General features: G+C 35.8%; 1 protein-coding gene across 9 annotated transcripts in view; it reads left to right on the forward strand.

Moving 5' to 3' along the window:
• Positions 1-16,190, forward strand: part of dtnbb (dystrobrevin, beta b) — a 45,011-nt gene that overhangs the window by 25,780 nt on the left and 3,041 nt on the right. For 2 of the 9 annotated variants that reach the window (XM_082143266.1, XM_082143264.1), the window contains exons 11-19: positions 2,896-2,970; positions 10,560-10,653; positions 10,926-11,011; positions 11,237-11,350; positions 12,099-12,195; positions 12,358-12,378; positions 14,262-14,421; positions 14,778-14,867; positions 14,944-14,997. In XM_082143266.1, the coding sequence (XP_081999392.1) occupies positions 2,896-2,970; positions 10,560-10,653; positions 10,926-11,011; positions 11,237-11,350; positions 12,099-12,195; positions 12,358-12,378; positions 14,262-14,421; positions 14,778-14,867; positions 14,944-14,997 (791 nt within the window). Of the gene's footprint in view, positions 1-2,895; positions 2,971-10,559; positions 10,654-10,925; positions 11,012-11,236; positions 11,351-12,098; positions 12,196-12,357; positions 12,379-14,261; positions 14,422-14,777; positions 14,868-14,943; positions 14,998-15,410; positions 15,432-16,156 lie in introns of all 9 variants that reach the window. The other 7 variants (XM_082143267.1, XM_082143269.1, XM_082143265.1 and 4 more) reach the window with 7 other exon arrangements.

Here is a 16,190-nt window from a genome sequence, read left to right on the forward strand (position 1 = left end):
AATGTGGCTTATGTGGTTCAAATGAGAGCTGAAGAATCCAGATACAGTGACTGAAGTGATGGGGTGGCATCTGTTTGTTACCTTTTAATAATTATAGGGTATCTGGGGCCGGTGCAGGTTTTTGCTGTGGTCCCCCTCAGTTGAAATAATGGTGAAAGATCCCCTTGCAACTCTTTCCTCACTAAAATATAAAGTTTTATATATTTATGTACACTGTGTGTGAAAAAAAGTAATATTATAGAAAAAATCCATTTACGTTTTTAAAATTAGTTTCATATAATTATATTTAAACTGTCATATGTCACACCTATACAGTATACAATTCGTTTTCAATTAAATTAAATAAAAAAAACATTTTTTTTATTTGATTTTAAGATAATTTGAAATTTCATTTCATCAAGTCAAACCAAAATGTTACTTTTTATTATATTAAAATATACACATATTATTGTAAATTCTCTTCAATGTTCGCCTTGATGTTTTTTTGCTATTAATTTTAGATGTATAAATTATTTAAAGTTCAGTAGATGTATAATTCAATTAATATTTTAAATTAATTAAAATATATATATATATTTTTAACCTATAGTGACGGACGCTGACAACTATCAAAATGAATTCCTTCAAACCACTGGTTTTGGAACAAATTTCTTCCAAAACAAAATTTCTACCAGCCATGTTTACACACAAAACCCATTATCAGTAAATATGCTAGATTAATTTGTCCAGTGGATGTACCACATGTGCCATTCACACACACAATGGCTTTTCCGTCTTTTATCCATATTGCTTCCATTCACACATCGGCGTCAAAATTCTGTCATATGCCGGAAATGACCTTTAAACAGTTGTGCCATTTAGCGTCTGTCCAATTTGTTAACATTTCTTTCCACGGCGTAGATAATAACAGTTATTGACACACAACTAAATGGCTTTGGAGTATCGCATCAGTTTTCACTTTGTGATTGTCTGGAAAAGGCTTGAAAATATTATCAAATGTATGAAACATATGTGTCTAAACCAGCCTCATTATATTAGTCAGACAAACGGCCAACCAGTCAATTTTGAAAATATGTAGTCTTGCACTTTAAGTATAGAGACTATTGTTGCTGTGTAGGCAACGCTCTGTATAGGAACTGTGTTGTAAATGAAGCTCTCTGCTGGAAAAGAGGGATTGTTTTGTATTATGACTAATGTGGGTGACTGGAAATAAAGATTGTAGAAATGTAAATGTTCTTAGGGAAAAATATGGCATCTATTTGTGAGTGGCAGAAAGTGTGTGCGTCTAAACGGTGGAGCCGGGGGGAGAGAGAGAGAAGAGGAGCGAGTAAGAGTGTGTCTGGATCGTCACCGTGTCACGTGACTGTCAGGTTTCCTTGGAGACAGCAGCAGTGTTGTGCATTGAGATGCTCCTTCAGTTGAGCACAGAACAGGACAGGCAGCTGGACAGAGCGGTCACCGCTTGCGTCTCGCCACTTCATAGACGGACACTCTTTGCCTTGCGGGAGGGTGAGTGAGGAATTGCATTGAACAGAAGGAGACTTTTGTATTTTTAACTTGCACTTATAGTAAATGTCTAGCATGATTTTCTTGCCATGTGTTGGATCACTTTTGCTTGATGCTGGTAACTATTTTATTCAAGGTCTCAGAAGGATGTTCCAGTTGAAATACGGTGTTCCACGAGTCGTGTGACATGACGCTAGCAGCCTCAGGGAACATTAACATTAGGACGTCTCAGTAATACAAATGCACCGACCCTCTAAACGACTGAACTGAGAATCCTTTGGATGTTTCGTTTCATTTGAAGAGATTGCATTTTGGATTGCAGTAAACAAACGTCTTCAACATGAGCAGGGTTCCCACAGTCATGGAAAACCTGGAAATATCAAGGAATTTTAAAATTGCGGGTTATCAAAAAATCTTTAAAAAGTCATGGAAAAGTTCTGGAAATTTCTATAGTGAATATAGATGTTTTGTTTTTGTTGTGCTTAATCAGGAATTGGTTGTGTGTATTTTAACACCTTTTTTCTTCTTAAATCCCTATATATTAGTCACAAATGACCTTGTGGACATATTTATGGAAAATCTAAATATGAATCAGTCAAGAGAAAAAAAAAAAAAGAAAAAAAAAAGGACAAATAAACATAAGAGACTAGTGACTGATGTAAGGATGGGACGTTTAAGTAGGTCTGTTTTTGTATGTACAAAAGCCAACCGAATCTCATGAGAAAACGTAACCATTTTATGAAGTGGTGATTTCGTATGAATTCGTACATTGTGATGGAAATGTATGATTTTTAGAAAAAGAAATGTAAGCATGAAGGTCCACCCCTAAACCTAACCATCAGTGGAATGTAAGCAGATCTTACGAAAGTGTGCAAATCTACGCAAATTAACCACAAATTCGCCAAAACATAAAATAGTTTCGAATTGTGATGAGAGTGTGTCGACAAAATGGTTTTTAATGTCAATATTTTGAAACTTCTTGAAATCTTATGAAATGAAAGGAAGTGATCTATCATGTGTGTACATCAGGACTGGCGGGTATCGAGTCCAGATGGATCCCGTGGCACTGTTTACTCACACAGATTACCTTCTGCAATGTCACCCCCTCCTGTTTCTCCCAACCTTCTCGGATTTCTTCAGCTTTAATTAGAATTCCTCTAAACCCTTTTGTCCTCTTGTTAACTTAATTAAGTTTGGGCAAATAGCATTAAATTAAAACGTGTGCATCTTGAAGGCGATTATGACGAGGAAGTTTAACGTGCACTCAAACGGTGTACTTCAAAAATAACATGACTTCTTAGAGCGGTTTGATGTCCCCTTGCGCGTTTGGAGAGCTTAGAGCGGCATAAGTTTGTGGCTATGCTTGACTCAAACTCTATAATTTTGCAGTCAGCTGAGGCCAGTGGCCAACAACATGAACGATACCGTTCTCATTTCCCCCGGGACGCCCACGCCTTCAAAAAGGTAAGCGTTCCATACAGGCTTCAGTCTGCATGCTGAGTGTGTGTGTGTGTGTGTTTTTCAAGCTCCCCCACTTAAGCCTGTTATGTAAAATAGCTTGTTTTGATATTATGCTGCGTGCGGATGAGTAGAAGATTGTAGCATCTTTCTCTGGGTGGACTGTTTCAATGTTTATTGCATCGCTGCAGAATTAGGTTGAATGTTTGCCTTTCAAAGCCAGATGACTAAAAGCATTGAATCGAGAAATTGGCCTGCTGTCTCCGAAGCCTCTGCGCTTCCTGAGCTGGGCTGCAGCCCAAAGGTGATCCGGAAGATAAACTCTCATGGAGCGCGAGCCTTATCTTGTAAATAGAGAGTTGGTCAGAATGGCTTTTTCTGTTTTGTGCTGTTGACACATGGCCAGGGTCCCAAGACAAATGCCTTTGCTTGTAGTCAGTTAACGCTGGTCTTTCCGGCATTGTGAAGTTTTCTGTTATTAAATATTCACGCTCATGTCTTTCCAGATCTGTAGGACTTAAATTTTTCAATAGAACACAAAAAGAGAGTTTATGTAGAGTGTTCATGCTGCTCAATTCCATAGGATGAAAGTGAATTAGGAAAGATGCTGTAAAGTTCCAAAAATGACACACAAAAAAAAAGTGGTAAAAAAGTAGTCAATCTGACCCATCGTCTCGAGCCATATGAAACCTTCTTGAGGAATAGTGTGAAATTTAAGTTTCGGAAGTTTCAAAGTTTTAACATTGACATTTTCCCAGCCATTGTTCACACAAAAATGAAAATGTTGTCATAATTTACTCCAGTGCCCTCATGTCGTTCCACATCTGCATGAGAGACTTTCTTTTGTAGAACATAAAATGTCCATATAATGGAAGTCAAAGGCAACCAAAAGTGATTGGTTACCAAATTTCTTCAAAATATTTAGCATTTTGTTGATTAAAGAAAGTCACACGGGTTTGCAACGACATGAGAAGATATGATAGTTGACAATCGTCAGCTATCTTAAAGATGTTTAAAAAAAACTAAGGTGCTTTTATAGTTTACATTTAGGCAAACGTTTTTATCTGAAGCGACTTGTATTGCGTTCAAGATATATACTTTATCAGTTTTTATCATATTTTATTCATGCATTCCCTGGCAATTGAACCCATGACCTTGGCATTTCTAGTGCCATGCTCTACTTTTTGAGCTACAGGAATGATAAGTTATGATATATAAATCCCAAAGTATCGCACCCTGGTTTGATAAATTTGTTTGAAAAACATGCTTTTCAGAAACCCATGGTTTATTGGCCAACATTTTGTATTTTATTACACTGGTGAGCTCCGGCGCAAACATTTACATCAGCTGAAAATTCAATCTCAGTCTTTATGATCCACCATTCCCCATTTATTTACAGCCGCTGCCAAAGCAGCCTGTTTCTCACAGGATTTCTCGTGCCGTCCACCTTCGTTTGAACGCATATTATAAGGTAAGCCGTTTCATGTGTTGTCATTGTGTCAGGCCACTGACAGTACTGAATATCAGGTGAATACTAAAATACTTATCGAGTCTCGGAGCAACGAGTGTCGTGACGGCAAATAACTTTAATGGACCAGATGTGACATGTTTTGCACATAGAGAGGTTGGCTTATTGTTTATTCTGCTCTAAATATAGCCCAGCGTCAAGGCAGGACTAGTGCACTGGTAAACACTTCACCCTAAATGAAGTCCCTCACCGTAATGATCATATTCAGTTTAAAAGGAGCTGACTCCACTCGACTCTTTAACCTCGGGCGATCGGAGATGTTACGCATTTAAATGAGGCCTGTGGTCGAGGGAGATTGTACATGTTAGTTTCATCTGCGCTTCCATCAATAACGTGCCACCGCTTATGAAATCAAAGACACAGACTGTCATGCTTGAACCTTTCACCCAATATCTCAATCTTACGTTACAACACGCTGTCTGTGCGAGTAGGATGTCAAGTACTGGCAATGCCTGGGGCGCCAAAAATTTATGCAGAATTATAATTCACTTAATTCTCGTCTCGAGTCTTGTTTACTGGAGTCTGCCAAAATGGAGATGTTAGGGACACAAGGAGTGCTCCTTAGCATTCTTATGTAATTATGTTGCGTTCAACCCGCCACAGTTGATTACATTTGTTAGTGTCGTGATGATTTTTAGTAGTCTATACCAATGCCGGTGAAATTACACAGAAGACTAAAAGCATTCAATCGAGAAATTGGCTGCTGCCTGTGAACCCTTGGTGCATCTCAGTCTGGGTTATAGCCCAAGGTTATCCTGAGGTAGTTTATTTGCTGGTGCTATCTGCATTGTTTTAGCACCTCATTTACTAAAGGAATTATGGAAATCAGGTAATGCTGCAAATGCATCAACAAAATCTGTAATGAATGCAATTCCCGATCTTTCAGGTCCGTTTTAATTGGTTTGTTATATGGAGGATACGGCAGACTATCAGACAGACGGTCAGTAGCCTACATTGATCAACAGGTTAAGTTGGATTGTGGGTGGTTAGTGAATAATAGTATAGTTAGTATCGAATTTTATACCAAGATTAAAATTTCACGATTCTAGTTACTTATGGTCACACTTTAGATTAGGGTCCAGTTCTCCCTATTAACTATTAACTCAGACTTTTGCATCAGTAAACTCCCAATTACTGCTTATTAATAGTTAGTAAGGTAGTTGTTATGTTTAGGTATTGGGTGGATTAAGGGATATATAATATGGTTGTGCAGAATAAGGCATTAATATGTGCTTTATAAGTTTTAAGAAACAGCCAAATCCTAGTAATATGCGTGCTAATAACAACTAGTTAATAGTGAGAATTTGACCCTAAACTAAAATGTTACCCCTATTTTGTTCCACAGTAAGTAAGTGTTGCTTATTAATTGCTAAAGAAAAAAAGTTTGGGGCCAGTAAGATTTTTTTTTTATCGTTTTTGAAAGAAGTCTTTTATGCTCACCAAGGACATTTGATCAGTAATGATGTAAATTTACATTTTGTAGAATATTACAATTTTAAATTAATTGTTGTTTTCCATAATATATTATAAAATACAATTTATGCAAAGCTAAATTACTCACATTTTCAGTGTCACATGATCCTTTATTAATCATTCTAATATGCTCTTGTGTTGCTTTAAATTTTTGTGGAAACACATTTTTTACCCCAGAAAGTTCAAAAGAACAGCATTCATTTAATATATATAATTTATTGTTGTTTTTTTGAAGACCAAGGGCAACTGTAACATGCTCAGAAACGTTTTCTCTCTGCATGAGAAAAATAACTGCAGAAGTTTTTCTTTCTACAAAAAAATTAAAATAAATATTCTGTTCTGAACTATTTTAGACTCATTAGAAAAATCAAACATTTAAGGATTTTAGGATTTCCCCCAAAAAATTACAATGTAGACTGTTAATTTAAAAATACATATTATAAAAAATGCACGTTATAAAATCCAGCTAAATAATTACTCTTGTATAAGACTGACAATGATTCTTTATTATTAATATCAATGAAAACATATTTTTTCTTTGCAAGTAAGCTGGTTAATGATATGATAGTGTTACAATTGCCCACAACCATAACAGGAGATTGTAACGCCATGATTTCTCGTTTTAAATTCAGTAGAATAATTTTTTTTTATTGTACTTTTACTATTGGCATATATTTTTATATCAAAGGGTGGCAAATAGTTTTAAAGGGGACATATTATGACCTTTTACAAAGTTTAGTTTTTGGGGTCTACTAGAAGAGGTTTTCATGCTTGAATGTTCACATATTTTATTTACATTTTTTCAGCACTCTCTTCCCAGTCTGTCAGTAACGCTCTGTTTAGTTCCAGCCTCTATGAAGCCCCTCCTTCCGAAAAGCTTAGTGTGCTCTGATTGGCCAGCTGGACCAGTGTATTGAGATTGGTCAGCCGCTTCGAGCTTGTTTCAGAAATGTAATGCCCTTACCATGACCTAGTTAGATTCGGATATAGAGACAGAGCGCAACGCGTCATAATCTGAAGACCACGCCCACCCAGGGGGAAAACAAACCAACTGTCTCCATTGACTTTGCATTGTGAGAGGCTGCCTCCTTGTCATTTCTTGCTTCTAACAAAAGACAGAATAATGCCTAAAAGCTGCTGTGTGACAAGGTGTACAGCAAACAAGCTAAGAAACCCAGAAATAAGTTTTCATAAGCTGTCGACCCCAAAAAACGAGCGTTTGAGGACATAAAAGTGGATACAGGCTGGAACGAATGGGTCAGTTGTGGGATCCTGACACTCAGTATGCACTAAAAATACACTACGTGTGCAGTAAGTTAAACATTTGGTCACTTGTGAGTCAAATGTCAGTTTTATATATTATATTTCTGTAAGATAAACTATCCTGTGTTGCCGATTACGGTCTCCTCCAGCGGGTGTACGTTAGTTCTCATAGTAATGAGACACGTGACGCTCTGTCTCAACTGCCTGTATCCACTTTTATGTCCTAAACACTCGTTTTTTGGGGTCGAGAGCTAACAAAAACTTATTTCTGGGTTTTTTAGCTTGTTTGCTGTACACCTTGTCACACAGCAGCTTTTAGGCATTTGTCTGTCTTTTGTTAGAAGCAAGAAATGACAAGGAGGCAGCCTCTCGCAATGCAAAGTCAATGGAGACGGTTGGATTGTTTTCCCCCTGGGTGTGGGCGTGGCCTAAATGCGCTCTGTCTCTATGGTGACAACTTTTTTTTTCACGTATTGTGGGAATTATTTAAATGAGAAATATTGTGATGTGTACATTCCTAGAAGAAAACTCAAGACTGCATTCGAGACGTTTGAAGGAGTTCAGAGTCAGTGTTGCTCACTGAAATGGAGAATAACTCCCTTTGGAGTGACTTTGTGTTGTGTAACTTTGCAGGCCTTTTGCATGCTCAAAGAGCAACATTACACTCTAAAGAAAGTTGAAAATGTAAAAAAAAAATTGACATCAGCCCTTGATCTCCCTTACTTCTCAAACCATCAACAACAAGATTTTGTGTTAAACTTTTTGGGCCTTGAACTTCCATAAGAAGTTTTTCCTTCTCTCTCTAGCTCAGTTTGGGTGTAATTGCATGGCCTTGTTGGGACATCAAAGCTGTAGGCGGGGCAATAATCTCGATTCTCTCTGCTGACGGTGCACCCTCTCCAGCACACGTTCATTTACCGGGTTGGGCTTTCAAGGACAAGTGGCCTCGCGTAGAATTTATCGTCCGCTGGGTCATGGCCAGTCTTGCTGCCAGAACAGAAATATCATTTTCCATTTGCTCCGAATGAGTTTTTAATTTGAAGTTAAGTGAGTATTGACCACCTGCCACTGGATATGAAATCATAGACTCGCTTCTCAGTCTAGCTCTACAGAGAGTGCTGATATGCTCTCCGTGTCCTTTATTGACTTTTGCATTTGATGGAGTCAGGGTATACTTTTTTATTTTATTTTATTTTTTTTTTTTTTTGTCAGGTCATTTAGAATGCAAAATATTATGGTTTGGTTCTTTTTGCCGTGATCCACCCTCTCTTTGACCCTTAGAATTGAATGCGCCTTTAAGACTTCAATGTACACTATTCTTTTGACAAACGAGTAACTATATGAAGTAGAGTAAAGTTGTTGTGATTTGAATTGTTTTTGACAGTATTTTCTCTTTTTTTGGATTGTATAGAATAAGCATGTCACCAATCTTTAATGCTCCATTTGATTTCTGTCACTTGTTCTCATTGTGTGGCTGGTGGATCACACACATGGGACTATTGCTATATTCTATCTATAAAATTTAGATTCTGTTCATCATTACAACCCCAAATCCAGAAAAGTTGGGATATTTTGTAAAATGTAATTAAATCAAAAATCTGTGATTTGTTAATGGTCTTTAGCCTTTATTTAACTGACAAAAGTACAAATAAACAATTCATTTGATTTTGAAAATATAAACAGATTTAGATTTTGGTGGCTGCAACACACTCCAAAAAAAGTTGGGACAGAGCTTAAAAATAAAAGTGAAAAGTAATGTCCATGTAAACCTGTTTTGAAAGAGTCCACAATTATCAGGTGATCTGGGATCTTATTTGAGGATATTTGCATGTAAAGAATTTGAGGAAGACTTATTTATTGCTCCAAGGTTATTGACAGACAGCCTTTTCTGCCCAGTGAGTTTTTTTTTCTAGTCAATTCATATACACTGGTATTTATCTCGAATGAGTGCACATCATTTTAAACAAATTTGCCAAAAGTGCTCTTTAATTTTTGTGTATAGCTTTTTAATGAGGAAAAATTACCTAGTGCACCTTCAAGTGTCAATATAAGGGCCTAACAGTCGTTGTCAGGGTGCCATATCAATAAGTGGATTCCAGTGGATAATTCTCAGCGTGACACTGATTATTATAAACACCATGTCTGTCTGCGAAACGTCTGGCATCGAAACAACCCTCCTAATGAATCACTCCCCTGAGACGGTGAGAGTTCAGGCAGGTCACAGGGACTGACACAGCAGTAAAGCTCCATGCAACTCATTTATTATCCTGCTGTATTATCAGACTAATATAATATTTGTGTTACTTTTGATTGATGAATGTGGCGTGTGCATTTTCATGAGTGTGTGTTTGTGTGTGTGGTATCTAACTGCCAGAACACACGCATATTCACACATGCGCACGTGATTCACTCCTAATTGTAGAGCACTTAATGAGGAAGGAAAACATATGCTCCATCATCTGCTCCAGCCATATGCCAGACCCTATAACATAAGACCCAGACACACCTCCAGAGCCTATGCATCCACTGCACATGTCTGTGTTCTACATCCAGACAAACTGACAAAATGTGCTCGAATTTTGCTAAAAATATTGTGTTATATATATTATATTTATATATTGTATAAATATTATATTATATCTTGACTTTTATGTATAATAAATGTGCAGTAGTCAACATTTGAAGTGGATCAAAACCTTTCATCGAAGTTATACACCCATTTTGAACAATACCCGTTCTTGTCTTAGGACAACTTTGTTGACATAAAATTGCCGAAACACTTAAAAAATTTCTCAAAATGTAAAAAAGATGTATTTATTATATTGATTATAGTATATTATATCAATAAAATTTAATATCGTTTTATATATAAATTATATGTATCATGACCTGTAGATTGAGTAGCTGTTGTAGTAATTATAATATAATATAATATAATATAATATAATATAATATAATATAATATAATATAATATAATATAATATAATATAATATAATTGATTTTGACTGTGTATAATAAATGCATATTTTTTACCATGAAAATGTGAAAAAGGAATATTATATTATATTATATTATATTATATTATATTATATTATATTATATTATATTATATTATATTATATTATATTATATTATAATATATTAATAAGCCACAGTTTCAGAGTAGCTTCTCATAAACCTTTTCCTGATGGTCATCTATCATCTCAGAAGTTTCATTACTCATGTTGATGTCTGGAATTCACATCTGCTCTCATCTGTCTCATGCTTCACCACTCTCTTCTTCCTGCTGTATGTATTTCTTCTTATTCTCTCTCTCTCTGTGTGGACAGTAGCACCCTTGAGAGTCCCAGCAGACTGGATGAAGAACACCGTCTCATCGCTCGATACGCTGCTCGTCTGGCGGCGGAGGCCAGCAACTCCACTGTGAGATTCAGTTCGCAAACACACTCAAATTACACCTCTCCATACGTTACAGGGGCGGGCGAGAACGTCTTGTTAATGAAGTTTACACAAGAGTACACATTTGTTTAATTGATTGGAATTTATTGAAAATCAACTGGATGTTTAGTGATATTCTTTTTACTGTACATCTGGCTGTTATGCACCCATAACTTGATGTCTTCATTTAACAGCATCTTTCTAATGAGTTTTGTGCATAAATCGTAATACACTTCTCTAATTATTTTGTCTTTCAGCAATGCCCTCCAACTGATCTGAGTTTCAACTTTGATGCTAATAAGCAACAGAGGCAGCTCATCGCAGAATTAGAGAATAAAAACAGGTGGGTTTTTGAACGGTTGGGTGTTTTACAGATCTCTAAATCTCCATATGGAGTCAGAGCTTTTACTCTATGCTTGTTTGTTACCATTATTAAATGCTCTTCAAATCCCACAGCTAAATTAAAGTAACTCATTCTGTATTCATATTTACCATCCCATAAAAGAATAATGATAATGAATTGAGTGCATTCAGTAAGTGCCGTTTTTTGTGTGCGATGTGTATGTAGGGAGATCCTGCAAGAAATCCAGCGCCTACGTCTAGAACATGAACAGGCTTCTCAACCCACCCCTGAAAAAGCCCAGCAGAACCCCACTCTACTGGCAGAGCTACGACTGCTACGGTACACAAACACAATTACACATAGCAATTTATACACACATGCACAAAAAAGAACACAACGGATATAGTGTTAATCGGAGTTAACCAGAGCATTTCAGAACATTTGAGATTGTTGGGAATTTAACCAATTTTAAATTGAGTGTATGGGATTTTGCTCCCTTTAGTTATTTAAACCGAGTACCTTTTATGGGCACCAGAGGGCATGTAGGAGCCAAATGACGGTAGTTTCCTTAATAATATGTTAGTTTTATGAGACGAGTGAATGGGCACATTTTCATTTCCATTATGTGCTGATTTTTCCCTCTTTTATTAGTTTAATGGAGATTTAACCACATTATGTGTATATCTGAGCAGATTTAAAAGACCAAAAAGGGGTCATATTCTACACTTTTGTCCCATTGTTAATTTTACATGACCATTTTCCACTGTCTTTTTGAGCCATATAAGGCTGTTTCTTTCTACTGCAGCTTTAAGAATAGTGTATGCAAATAACCTCTATACTCATGGTTTTGGATTCAATACCGTTTTACCATGAGCCATTTTTCCCACTTAGTTTTCATAAAGTGAATGAGTAGGTTGTGGAGGGAGATTTGCATTATGAACAGTACAAGGAGCTTTTCATTTAAAAAAAAGCAAAGAAAATCCTGTTTTCCATCATATGTGACCTTTAAGTTATATATTTGGCAGTCATTGATTTTTATGATTCACATGGTGACTCATTTATTCATTTTGTTTGTCATTTTGTTCAGACACAGAAAAGATGAGTTGGAGAGGCGCATGTCGGCCCTGCAGGAGAGCAGGAGAGAACTGATGGTCCAGCTGGAAGGTCTCATGAGGCTGCTGAAGGTACGATACTTGTTGGACAAAAATTTGGCTCTTCATTTCCCATGGCATGTATGACAACATCATTTATTTTCTCATTCTATACTCACTTTTTTTCTCTCCACCACCTCTGTCTTTGGCGTGTCTGCTTTCACTCACTATCATCTCTCATCTTCTGGCTGACAGGATGAAGAGCAGAAACAGGCAGTAAGTGTTCCTTTACTACAGCTCAAACATTCTGGAGTAAACACTGGGTCACAGCTGCAAAGGTTTGAGCTAACTTATGTATTGTGTATGACAAAACACAGACATTTTCATAAAGTTAACAGGTAAAAGATGAATCGGTTGCACAGCGCTGAAAACGGAGAGGATCACTGACAAAAAGAAAATGTTCTGTCATCATTTACTCACCCTGATTTTCTTTCTTCCATGGAACACAAAATGAGATATTAGAGTGTTCAGGGTGCTCTTTTCCATACAATGAAAGTGAATGGGACAAAAAAAAAAGCAACACAAATACTATGAATGAAATTAGTCCGTATGACTCATATGACTTTGCCATCATCTAACATTCACTTACAGTTAATCTTTAAAAAAAATTTGTAACACTGTTAAATGCTATCTTAATCAAATCTCAAAATTAATATGCATTTTAATACTGTACGTTATAATGCATACATTATTATATATTATATTATATTATATTATATTATATTATATTATATTATATTATATTATATTATATTATATTATATTATATGTCTTATCTTTGTGTATAATATCTTTGTGACTTTTGACTGTATTACAATCAACTGTAATCTTGTAGTGAAACCTTTAGCAAATCTCAACATAAATATGCATTTGTAACACTGTACATTATAATGCTATGGAGCCTGAATTCACTTACAGTGTTTAAAATGATTATATTATATTATATTATATTATATTATATTATATTATATTATATTATATTATATTATATTATATTATATTATATTATATTGTTATATTATATTATGTTATGTTATGTTATGTTATGTTATATTATATTGACTATATAAATACAGTTTATAAATATATAAAATTGCTGAAATTAATGCATACAAAATATTTACTCAGAATTTACTAGAAAAATGTTTTTTGTAATCGTATAATAAAAAATAATAAAAAAAATGAATATGCATATTTAAGACTGCACATTTTAATGTTGTGATGCCTAAATACACTTTCAGCATTTAAAATGATTGATTTTAGTTGTTTAGTGTTTTATTTTACATTTATGTAGACAAAACAGTATAGAATTTTAATATCAGACATTCAGCGGTATTTAGCTATAATTATCGGCCAGAATTTTTATAGCGGTTCTTTCATATACTTTTAATCTTTTTTTTTGTTGCCGTGTCAGTCCATTGTGTTCCACAAAACAAAGTAAGTCATATAGGTTTGGAATGACATAAGGATGAGTAAATGATCACAGAATTGTTATGTCTTTAACAGAGAGTGTTCAATACTTTACTACTACAAAATGATTGATAAGTATGGATAAAGCATGGATATCTCATGAGCTTATCGCAGACTGTCTCTCTGGGCGATCTCTATCACGTCTGCTCCTCATAACGGGGACATGAAGCTCCCATTTCCAGTCAAGTCCTGCTGCTTTGTTCCTGTGACCCAGGGAGGGACCACGAGCCGCATGTCTTCTTGCCAAATATCAGAGACCTGCTCTCCTTTCATCAAGGCTAAGCACCTCACGTCTAATGTGACTGCAGTCTGGCCAGCCATCTGCTGCCTGGCACTGGGCCACAGGCCTTGGGCTCAGCATCAATCTGTGAGACAGTGCGGCCCTTTTCCACCAGCCTTTTGCTCCTCTGATGGCACTTGCATGCTGCTCAGTGAGCTCTCAGGCCAAAGACGCACAGAGAATGCACTACATGGAGACAACCTTAAGAAATAGATCGGATATCTATAGCCATGTCTGCAGTAGAAGCTTTTTACCAGTGTTTCTTGGGGAGCGAGGGACCAATGGAGGTTCAGGTTGTTACACATCTAGTGAAATGTTTGCGTTCTCTTCCCTCACCCCCCTCCTACAGTCTCAGACGGGGAGTTCGCCCCACTCATCGCCCAGCCACAGTGCCAGTTGCACCATGCCTATGCCCATCCGCTCCACCTCGGCCGGCTCAACCCCCACACACACACCGCAGGACTGCCTGGCAGGGGTCGGAGATGACGTGCTGGATGCCTTCTCTCAGGGTGAGAAGTCTGATGCTTTCCATTGACATACACGATCATCCACACAAAAGGAGATGTTTAGGAGATGTATAGGAGATATTTAGAAGAATGTCAAAGCTGATCTTTCCTATACAATTAAAAGTAGATGGATACTGGGACAATCTTTACTGGATACTTTCAATCTTTAAGAAGGACAAGATGTACCATAAAGGTATTCTATACAACTATTATTGACTATATTTCGAGTCTTCTAATGCCACATGATAGCTCTGAGTGAGGAATAGGCTGAAATTTTAAATCGCTAAATACATTTTTTGTTGATATCTTTCTTTTTAGCTTTGGTTATTGTGATCTGAAAATTATCTTCTTTCTTCCAGGTGTACCAAGAAATCTCCGTAATGATCTTTTGGTGGCGGCAGACTCAATCACAAACACTATGTCGTCACTAGTGAAAGAACTTCACTCAGGTATATAAACTTGCTTCTGTCCTCTAAGTACCTACTTCATGATTTCTGTGGTAACTAACGTTTGTAAATCTCACAGTGGATGACGGTCTGGAGGATGAAGAGGAGAATTTGCGAAATGGAAGGGAGAAGGGTGAGTCCCAAAGGCCTTGTTTGCCACTTTACCCTTATTCCTTTACTTATGTTCTCTTAGACATATAACAGCTGATATAATTTGTCTTCCATAAGCTACCAAGCTATTATTTATAGGGATGCACAATATATCAGCAACATATCAGTCGATATTACACTGTACAAAATTATTGTGATTATTTATCACAACTTAAATTTCAACATTAGAATGATAAATAATGTGTTGTTTCGACTTAAACTATGTATTTGTGCTTGACTTCAAATATTAAGTTTAGTTAACTTTAGTTAAGTTGGATATTTAAGTTATCTCAACAAATTTTTAGTTTTTAACTAATTGCAGCAACATTTTATATTTTATTTTTTACAGTGTGGAGATTTAATATATATACTTTTATTTTTTTCAATTGTGCATAGCCTACCATTCAAAAGTTTGGGGTCAGTAAGATTTTTCTACTTTTTTAAAGAAATTACTACTTTTATTCAGCAAGGGCACATTAAATTGATCAAAAGTGACAGTAAAGACACTTCTTATGTTACAAAGGATTTCTATTTCAAATAAATGCTGTTCATTTGCTGTTCTTTCTATTCATCAAAGAACCCTTTAAAATACATGTATCATAGTTTACACAAAGTGATTAAGCAGCACAACTGTTTTCAACTGTGATAATATTGATAATATTTTCTAGAGCACCACATCAGCATTTAGGATGATTTCTGAAAGATCATGTGACACATAAGACTGGAGTAATGATGCTGAAAATTCAGCTTTGCCATCACAGGAATAAATTACATTTGAAAATATATTAAAATAGAAAACGGTTCATTAAAAATTTCACAAAATTGCTGTTTTTACTGTATTTTGATCAAATAAATGCAGCCTTGATGAGCATAAGATATTTTCTAAAGAGAATCAAATGTATTTACTTGCAACAGTTAAAAAGAATGAGTTTTTAGCATTTTAGTTTTAATTTATAAAGACAAAGTCGTAAAAAATTGTATAAATCTGAATTATCGGATATACAGTAAAGAGTTACATTTTAATATCGGTGCATCCTTAGTTATTAAAGGGATTAAACATACACAATTTTTAGCCTACAGAACCTAGTCATTAGTTGTCAGTAGTTTCTCGGTTTGATTAAGGCCTCTTTTCTTTCTTCTAGCTGAGTCAGAGTAAAAGAATATAGAATATTTCAT

This window comes from Leuciscus leuciscus, assembly GCF_965113295.1.
Source record: "Leuciscus leuciscus genome assembly, chromosome: 17".
Lineage (NCBI taxonomy): Eukaryota > Metazoa > Chordata > Actinopteri > Cypriniformes > Leuciscidae > Leuciscus > Leuciscus leuciscus.